Source organism: Nerophis ophidion, linkage group LG02, assembly GCF_033978795.1.
Source record: "Nerophis ophidion isolate RoL-2023_Sa linkage group LG02, RoL_Noph_v1.0, whole genome shotgun sequence".
Classification (NCBI taxonomy): Eukaryota; Metazoa; Chordata; class Actinopteri; order Syngnathiformes; family Syngnathidae; genus Nerophis; species Nerophis ophidion.
This window is the reverse complement of record NC_084612.1, coordinates 77,736,601-77,746,600: the sequence shown is the minus strand read 5'-3', so window position 1 is coordinate 77,746,600 and position 10,000 is coordinate 77,736,601. Positions and strand designations below refer to the sequence as shown.

The 10,000-nt window shown below is 41.9% G+C and overlaps 1 protein-coding gene across 3 annotated transcripts in view; it reads right to left on the bottom strand.

Moving 5' to 3' along the window:
- Positions 1-1,451: 1,451 nt before the first annotated feature.
- The window catches only part of agtrap (angiotensin II receptor-associated protein), a 25,729-nt gene continuing 17,180 nt past the window's right edge, over positions 1,452-10,000 (bottom strand). For 2 of the 3 annotated variants that reach the window (XM_061892116.1, XM_061892118.1), the window contains exon 5: positions 1,452-1,879. In XM_061892116.1, coding sequence (XP_061748100.1) covers positions 1,758-1,879 — 122 coding nt within the window. In that variant the 3' untranslated portion in view covers positions 1,452-1,757. Of the gene's footprint in view, positions 1,880-7,219; positions 7,504-10,000 lie in introns of those variants that run through there. The other variant, XM_061892127.1, reaches the window with a different exon arrangement.

Below are 10,000 nucleotides of genomic sequence, written 5' to 3'. Positions count from 1 at the left end.
TGAATTGTAGATTTTGTTGTTGCGCCTTACAAAGAGTTTGTACTGCAAGTGTTGTACTTCTAACACGTTTGATTGTAATTTTTAGTTGTAATTTTCATCAACAAACTTGGAGGCGTTGCAACCGCCATGTAAAATCGGTAATGCTAATCAGTAGCTTGTCTATGGAAAATCAAATGTAAATAAGCATCCAATTAACATATTCAAACACAGTGTTACTGTTCAAACTGTGTGTAACTACAAAGTGGCCAGAAATATACGTGTTAACAATAACCCCTGCATTGTTTTTAATGAATACCTAGGTCTACTACACTACTGTATTTAATGTTGTCATTATGTTGGTACTTAATGAATACTTAGGTCTACTACACTACTGTATTTAATGTTGTCATTATGGTGGTACTTAATGAATACTTAGGCCTACTACACTACTGTATTTAATGTTGTCATTATGGTGGTACTTAATGAATACTTAGGTCTACTACACTACTGCATTTAATGTTGTCATTATGGTGGTACTTAATGAATACTTAGGTCTACTACACTACTGTATTTAATGTCGTCATCATGGTGGTACTTAATTAATACTTGGGTCTACTACACTACTGTATTTAATGTTGTCATCATGGTGGTACTTAATGAATACTTAGGTATACTACACTACTGTATTTAATGTGGTCATTATGGTGGTACTTAATGAATACTTAGGTCTACTACAGTACTGTATTTAATGTTGTCATTATGGTGGTACTTAATGAATTCTTAGGTCTACTACACTACTGTATTTAATGTTGTCATTATGGTGGTACTTAATGAATACTTAGGTCTACTACACTACTGTGTTTAATGTAGTCATGATGGTGGTACTTAATGAATACTTAGGTCTACTACACTATTGTATTTAATGTTGTCATTACGGTGATACTTAATGAATACTTAGGTCTACTACATTACTGTATTTTAATGTTGGTCATGATGGTGGTACTTAATGAATACTTAGGTCTACTACACTACTGTATTTAATGTTGTCATGATGGTGGTACTTAATGAATACTTAGGTCTACTAGACTACTGTATGGTGGTACTTGGTTTGTGTTTTCTAAAGTGCTCTTTGGTGAACTACACTAAACAAAATTTATGCTAATCTACATTTTTGTTCTCGTTCTTTTTTCAAATAAGAATTGTTATTTGAAATTGATTTAAACTTCAAAAATCAATATCTTATCCTGAACTAACAACAGATATTATTCATGTTATGTACAACAAAACTTCCTTTAAATGTATTTACACTTCCGGCTGATTTCCGCTCTGCGCCTCACTTCCTGTTTCACCTTTCATGTCACCTCAATACTCGTCCTCACTTCCTGTTCTCGATCGTTACATTGCCAACTAGCGGCCTGGCGCGCACACTACACTTTGCAGCTCCCTCGGAATAAACAACATCAAAACAAACATGCTGCTAAAAAAAAGGATGCTTTATCGGCACGAGGTGGTTATTATGATCGTGTTTATCCGGGTGTACCTAATAAACTGTCAGCTGAGAGCAGATGGAAGGCGTTCGAAACAATGGAAGTTTAAAAGAGAGACAATGATGAAGTGCCACCTTTGAAAGGGGAATACAAAAACACAAAATAATACAACGAAAGTCTTTAAGAACAGCATAGAAAGATGAATCTGATAAAAAAAAAAAAATCTCTGAGCCGTGACGTCCTGCTGTGTCAAAAGTCCGAAGGTGAAGGTTGGTGCTGAGTGTTAGTTAGTTAGTATGCCCGGGCGGCCTTGTTGTCCTGCGCCTGCTGGAAGGACTTGTCTTGTCCGCTGGCTTGGTCCTGCTGCTCGATGGACTGGTAGGCCTCTCGGTTTCGGCTCAAGGAGGGGAAACCTGCGGGGGACACACACGAAGGGGACGTCTTCAACATGTAACACGAGGGGGACGTCTTCAATGTGTAACACGAGGGGGACGTCTTCAATGTGTAACACGAGGGGGACGTCTTCAACATGTAACACACAAGGGGGACGTCTTCAACGTGTAACACGAGGGGGACATCTTCAACATGTAACACCAGGGGGACATCTTCAACATGTAACACACCAGGGGGACGTCTTCAACATGTAACACACAAGGGGGACATCTTCAACATGTAACACACAAGGGGGACATCTTCAACATATAACACACCAGGGGGACGTCTTCAACATGTAACACATGAGGGGGACATCTTCAACATGTAACACACAAGGGGGACATCTTCAACATGTAACACACGAGGGGGACATCTTCAACATGTAACACACCAGGGGGACGTCTTCAACATGTAACACATGAGGGGGACATCTTCAACATGTAACACACAAGGGGGACATCTTCAACATGTAACACACGAGGGGGACATCTTCAACATGTAACACACCAGGGGGACGTCTTCAACATGTAACACACGAGGGGGACATCTTCAACATGTAACACACAAGGGGGACATCTTCAACATGTAACACACGAGGGGGACATCTTCAACATGTAACACGAGGGGGACGTCTTCAACGTGTAACACGAGGGGGACGTCTTCAACGTGTAACACGAGGGGGACATCTTCAACATGTAACACGAGGGGGACATCTTCAACATGTAACACACCAGGGGGACGTCTTCAACATGTAACACACCAGGGGGACGTCTTCAACATGTAACACAAGGGGGACATCTTCAACATGTAACACACAAGGGGGACATCTTCAACATGTAACACACCAGGGGGACGTCTTCAACATGTAACACATGAGGGGGACATCTTCAACATGTAACACACAAGGGGGACATCTTCAACATGTAACACACCAGGGGGACATCTTCAACATGTAACACACCAGGGGGACGTCTTCAACATGTAACACACGAGGGGGACATCTTCAACATGTAACACACAAGGGGGACATCTTCAACATGTAACACACGAGGGGGACATCTTCAACATGTAACACACCAGGGGGACGTCTTCAACATGTAACACACGAGGGGGACATCTTCAACATGTAACACACCAGGGGGACGTCTTCAACATGTAACACATGAGGGGGACATCTTCAACATGTAACACACAAGGGGGACATCTTCAACATGTAACACACCAGGGGGACGTCTCAACATGTAACACACGAGGGGGACATCTTCAACATGTAACACATGAGGGGGACGTCTTCAGCATGTAACACGCACAAGGGGACATTTTCAACATGTAACACACGAGGGGGACGTCTTCAACATGTAACACCCCCCACCCCCGAAGCTGCTAACTTTTCTGTGTGCGCCACCTCCTGAAGCACCATGACTCATTAGCAATGTAAATACCACCTTTTTTATTCCCAAAACGATGTTTAAAACACAATTCATCCAATGTTAAAAAAACACGTTTTAATCCTTGAAATATGAGTAAATACCTTACAGCATCCGGCCCGCCATAGCTTTACATCCGGCCCCGCCCAACATTGCCCAAATAAGGAAAGATGAAACCAATAAAATCACGTATGCAGTACTCCCGTCACCCCGCAGGGGGCAACAACCAAGCATATTTGCCACAGTGACGCAGCATTGTGGTGAGTAGAATAAGACTACTCATTCAAACCTGGAAAAAAAAATCAAAATAAATTGCAAAAATTGGACTTTTATCAACGACTAGACAGCAAAGTAAGAGTGTAAGATATTTACTTTGTTTTGTATTGGCATTGCTGACTTTGTGATGTCTTTTGATTTCTTGATCATGTTGTTTTTTGTCTGAGAGTAATGATGAAACCAATTTAAATACATATAGTACTAAATTTGACCAGTAGAGGGCGACAACGCTAATAGTGACACATCACATAAGTTTGATGAAACCATTAAAACTAGGGTTGATCGTGTTTGCAGTACTCCCTTCACCCCGCAGGGGGCAACAGCGAGGTATGTGTGTCACAGTGACGCAGCAATGCGGTCAGTAGAAGAATACTACCCTTCCAAGCCTGGGAAAAAAAATCGAATTAAATTGCAAAAATGGGACTTTTAACAACGACTTGGCAGCAAAGTAAGAATGTAAGATATTTAGTTTGTTTTGTAATGAAATTGCTGACTTTGTGATGTCTTTTGTATTTTTGATCGTGTTGTTTTTTTTCCATCCATCCATCCATTTTCTACCGCTTATTCCCTTTTGGGGTCGCGGGGGACGCTGGCACCTATCTCAGCTACAATCGGGCGGAAGGCGGGTTTTTTTGTTTGAGAGTAATGATGAATCTTATCTTAATACATGTAGTACTAAATTTGACCAGCAGAGGGCGACGACGCTATTAGTGATAAATCACTGTCAATCCAAATAAATCCAAATCCAATTAAGTTTGATAAAACAATTAAAACGAAGGTTGCTCGTGTATGCAGTACTCCTGCAGGGGGCAACAGTGAGACATATCTGTCACAGTGGCAGCGATGTGGGGAGTAGAAGAAGACGACTCATTCAGCCCTAAAATGGCACCATCTACCCTGAAAAAAAATCCAAATAAGAAGCAAAAATCTGACTTTTAACAGCGGCTGGATGAAAAAACATGAATGTATTGAAGTTGCTGACTTTGTGATGTATTTTATATGTGTGCTGTTGTTCGTTAAGTACATGCATAGCTGAATTTGACCAGTAAAGGGCGATAACTACACCTTAGGTTTAATTGTGTTGAGCCAAATACTTTGTGTGCAGTGTTTGCTGTGGCTGTTGTTTAAATTTAATATGCATCATTTTAATATGCATAAACATCTGCGGTTTATTGTGTGAATGTATTAACACTAAACCTTCTAGTGTATTTACATAAAATACATAATGTACATTAGACTTTTGAAATTTTTATGTTCATATTTTCAGTCTTGCAAACCTTAATGAAGAAAGAAGTGTAAAGGAATAAAACTGAGAAAGGAAAGTAATTCAAAAGAAGGAACATCAATCAATAAAAGTTCTGGAACTTCTGTTTCTACATGCTGTTAACTATCTGTCCAGCTGCACACGCTTGAAGTGAGTAGCGAGGGCAGAATAATGACTTTACTGAATTTGAAGACCATGTGTTTACTTTGCAATCAAGTAAACTAAGTCTCACAGAAATATAATCTGCGGAGGCACTTTCTGACGAAACATCCACATTTCAACGTCCGGCCCCTGAGACCTTTGGCCCCTGAATCACTGTGTAGTTGAATAGCCCCGCCTTAAAACGATTTTTTTGGCAATTCCAACTTTGTGGCAATTCAATGTAAAAACATACACACCGCAAATATAAGCGGAAACATTTTCCCTACGCTTTGAACCCTGCGGCTTATAAAACAGTGTGGCTATTTTATGATTTTTTTTTTCACTGACCTTGCAAATCCATCCATTTTCCACCGCTTGTCCCTCTCGGGGTCGCAAGCTGTTTCATAAAACACATGAAAACACTGAAAAGTTGTGTAATTGTTTGTGCTGCGGCGCCATCTTTTGGACGAGTTCCCTCACTGCAGGTGTTGCTGGGGGCATGTCTACAGTATTTTCCTCCGTTCAGTCCTTTCAACCCCAAATACAAGTGCCGTACCACCTTCTAGCCATCCATAGCGGTTCTACATCCTCCACCCCTCCAAGCAACGTTTATAAGTTTACAATTTACCCAAAACAATTCACAATTACGAAACCGGACTGTTTTCATGCACTTTTGTGCGTGCTATGGTGATGTAATGCAGCTAGTGTCGTTATCATTAGCACATATGCGAACACGTTTGTTTTAGTTGGATAATTCCTCGGTAAATTCACCAATGTTACCGTGGAGTTATTGAGTCTGTTTTGCTGATTGGAGAGCTAGCTTGCGCAGCTAGTGGGTCCATGACCATGACTTCTGTTTTGTTTGATCAGCCATTTTACTGCCCTGTTACAGATACCCTTTGGAAACAATGAAGGTATGTAAATATTTATAAAATATTTATGTGTAAATAAGTAATTTCACAACGTATATATCAGCAACTTATAGTCCGGTGCGGCTAATATATGGAACTGACTTTTTCTTCTAAAATGTGCGGCTTATACACGGGTGCATGCTCTATAGTCTGGGAAAGGCAGTAGCTACCATATTTAGGTTTATATACAGTAAACATTTGGAAGACATTAAGACACTTTGGCATTGCTGCGGTAGTTGTGAATTAGTGAAGTGAATTATATTTATATAGCTCTTTTCTCTAGTGACTCAAAGCGCTTTGACATAGTGAAACCCAATATCTAAGTTACATTTAAAGCAGTGTGGGTGGCACTGGGAGCAGGTGGGTAAAGTGTCTTGCCCAAGGACACAACGGCAGTGACTAGGATGGAGGAAGCAGGAATCGAACCTGCAACACTCTACCAACCGAGCTATGCCGCCCCGACATGCAGAAATGTGCAAGTAAAAGAGTTTGATCCTCAACAACAAAGAGCAAGTGCAGCAGAGAAGTGCACAGGAAGCATCAACTAAGACATAGGATCCAAAAATATGATATATTTTTTTCGAGATAAAAATTATTTATGTGTTTAATATTTGTTTACATATTATGGTATATATTTACTATTCATTTATTCACTTTTCTGTTACAGAGAACAAGGAAATGGGATAAAAATTGCTACGCTATGACAAGGGCTCAAATTAAATAAGCTTAGCTTCTTCCTACTATTTTTGGACATGCTGTATTGCTCAGGTTGGTAGAGTGGCCTTGCCAGCAACTTGAGAGTTCCAGGTTCGATCCCCACTCCGTGTCCTTGGGCAAGACATTTTACCCACCTGCTCCCTGTGCCACCCACACTGCTTTAAATGTCACTTAGATGTCAGCTTTCACTGTGTAAAACCGCTTTGAGTCACTAGAGAAAAGCGCTATATAAATATAATTAATTTCACTTCACATCGTACTGTGTGCACATTGGAAATAAACCGGAACTGAACTGGAAAAACCAGTAACCAAACATTGATCCAGCCCCCGACTCAGGTGTGAGGCTGGATCATAAAACTCTCTGATTAGTGATCAGAAGCAGGTGAGTCTCCTGATCACTAACGAGAGGCAGGTGAGGAGATTTAAAAAAAAAAAAAAAAAAAAAAAAAAGTCCCCGCGGGCAGGATGACGCGACACAAAACAAGAAAATAAACCCAGAACCTAAAGTTTGACCTGAGGTGAAAGGTCATGACATCACTCTTATTAAATACAGCATGTTTTGTTTTGTTTTATTGTGGTGTTGGAATATTAGTGCTGACACACAAACACTGGGGAGTGGACGCATGAATAATACACACAACTTGTGAAAGAAACACACACACGTACACAAAGACAAGAACAACAAAACAAGGAATTCCCAGGAAAGGTAACGTGTCCTCCTTTGTCTCTTCCCTTTTTTATGGACGCCACTTCCTGAGAGCGAGAGAAGGAAGTGGGGGGGGAGGGGGGGGCTCAATAGCGGCGGCCGATAAATGCACTGTCAGCACTGTCCGTAGTGCAGCGACTGTCCACTGAGGTCTCTAAGTCTGATAGGTCAAAGGTCAGAGGAGAGAAGACAGGTGAGGACAGGACAACAACAAGCAGGAGACAACACAACACAACACTCATTTGCACAATATTTGACTTTTTGACAATTTATCACATTTGAAAACATATTGAATTTGCTTTAAATCAAAACAAATTAAAATATTAAGACAACTTTCATTTTATAATTGAACTACTGAAATAACATGTTGAGATGTGACTGTTTTGTAATACTATCGTTTTAAGGTAATTTTTGGGGCAAAAAATAAAATGTCTACATTTCTGTTTTTATTGTTTTAATTTCCTAAGTTTCCTGGATAAAAATATTACGCATAAACAATATTTTTGTTGGCATTATTTTGGGGATTAAATCAAGCAGTGATGTCATCATGACAAAAAACTAAAATGAATAATAATAATGATTAGAATAATAAGAAAAAGAATGCAAGCAGGGCAGCACGGTGTGAGAGGGGTTAGTGCATGTGCCTCACAATATGAAAGTCCTGAGTCGTCGTGGGTTCAATCCCGGGCTCGGGATCTTTCTGTGTGGAGTTTGCATGTTCTCCCCGTGACTGCGTGGGTTCTACTCCGGCCTCATCCCACCTCCAAAGACGTGAACCTGGGGATAGGCCCCTCCCACCTCCAAAGACGTGAACCTGGGGATAGGCCCCTCCCACCTCCAAAGACATGCACCTGGGGATAGGCCCCTCCCACCTCCAAAGACATGCACCTGGGGATAGGCCCCTCCCACCTCCAAAGACATGCACATGAGGATAGGCCCCTCCCACCTCCAAAGACATGCACCTGAGGATAGGCCCCTCCCACCTCCAAAGACGTGAACCTGGGGATAGGCCCCTCCCACCTCCAAAGACATGCACCTGGGGATAGGCCACTCCCACCTCCAAAGACATGCACCTGGGGATAGGCCCCTCCCACCTCCAAAGACATGCACATGAGGATAGGCCCCTCCCACCTCCAAAGACATGCACCTGAGGATAGGCCCCTCCCACCTCCAAAGACATGCACCTGGGGATAGGCCCCTCCCACCTCCAAAGACATGCACCTGGGGGTAGGCCCCTCCCACCTCCAAAGACATGCACCTGGGGTGAGGCCCCTCCCACCTCCAAAGACACGCACCTGGGGGTAGGCCCCTCCCACCTCCAAAGACATGCACCTGAGGATAGGCCCCTCCCACCTCCAAAGACATGCACCTGGAGATAGGCCCCTCCCACCTCCAAAGACATGCACCTGGGGGTAGGCCCCTCCCACCTCCAAAGACATGCACCTGGGGTGAGGCCCCTCCCACCTCCAAAGACACGCAACTTGGGATAGGCCCCTCCCACCTCCAAAGACATGCACCGGGGGGTAGGCCCCTCCCACCTCCAAAGACATGTACCTGGGGTGAGGCCCCTCCCACCTCCAAAGACACGCACCTGGGGATAGGCCCCTCCCACCTCCAAAGACATGCACCTGGGGATAGGTTGATTGGCAACACTAAATGGTCCCTAGTGTGTGAATGTTGTCTATCGGTGTTGGCCCTGTGATGAGGTGGTGGCTTGTCCAGGGTGTACCCCGCCTTCCGCCCTATTGTAGCTGAGATAGGCTCCAGCAGCCCCCGCGACCCCGAAAGGTACCAGCGGTAGAAAATGGATGGATGGATAATGCAAGCATTCTTTTCACACACACTAAACATTGATTTTCAGCCTGAGTGAAGAGTGGGTGTTGTTAAAGTGTTGTTCAAGTGTTGTTCAAGTGTTGTTCAAGTGTTGTTCAAGTGTTGTTAAAGTGTTGTTAAAGTGTTGTTAAAGTGTTGTTCAAGTGTTGTTAAAGTGTTGTTAAAGTGTTGTTCAAGTGTTGTTCAAGTGTTGTTAAAGTGTTGTTAAAGTGTTGTTAAAGTGTTGTTAAAGTGTTGTTCAAGTGTTGTTCAAGTGTTGTTCAAGTGTTGTTAAAGTGTTGTTAAAGTGTTGTTAAAGTGTTGTTCACGTGTTGTTCAAGTGTTGTTCAAGTGTTGTTCAAGTGTTGTTCAAGTGTTGTTAAAGTGTTGTTCAAGTGTTGTTCAAGTGTTGTTAAAGTGTTGTTAAAGTGTTGTTAAAGTGTTGTTAAAGTATTGTTAAAGTGTTGTTCAAGTGTTGTTCAAGTGTTGTTAAAGTGTTGTTAAAGTGTTGTTAACGTGTTGTTCAAGTGTTGTTCAAGTGTTGTTCAAGTGTTGTTCAAGTGTTGTTCAAGTGTTGTTCAAGTGTTGTTCAAGTGTTGTTAAAGTGTTGTTAAAGTGTTGTTCAAGTGTTGTTAAAGTGTTGTTCACGTGTTGTTCAAGTGTTGTTCAAGTGTTGTTAAAGTGTTGTTAAAGTGTTGTTCAAGTGTTGTTCAAGTGTTGTTCAAGTGTTGTTCAAGTGTTGTTCAAGTGTTGTTAAAGTGTTGTTAAAGTGTTGTTAAAGTGTTGTTAAAGTGTTGTTAAAGTGTTGTTAAAGTGTTGTTAAAGTGTTGTTAAAGTGTTGTTAA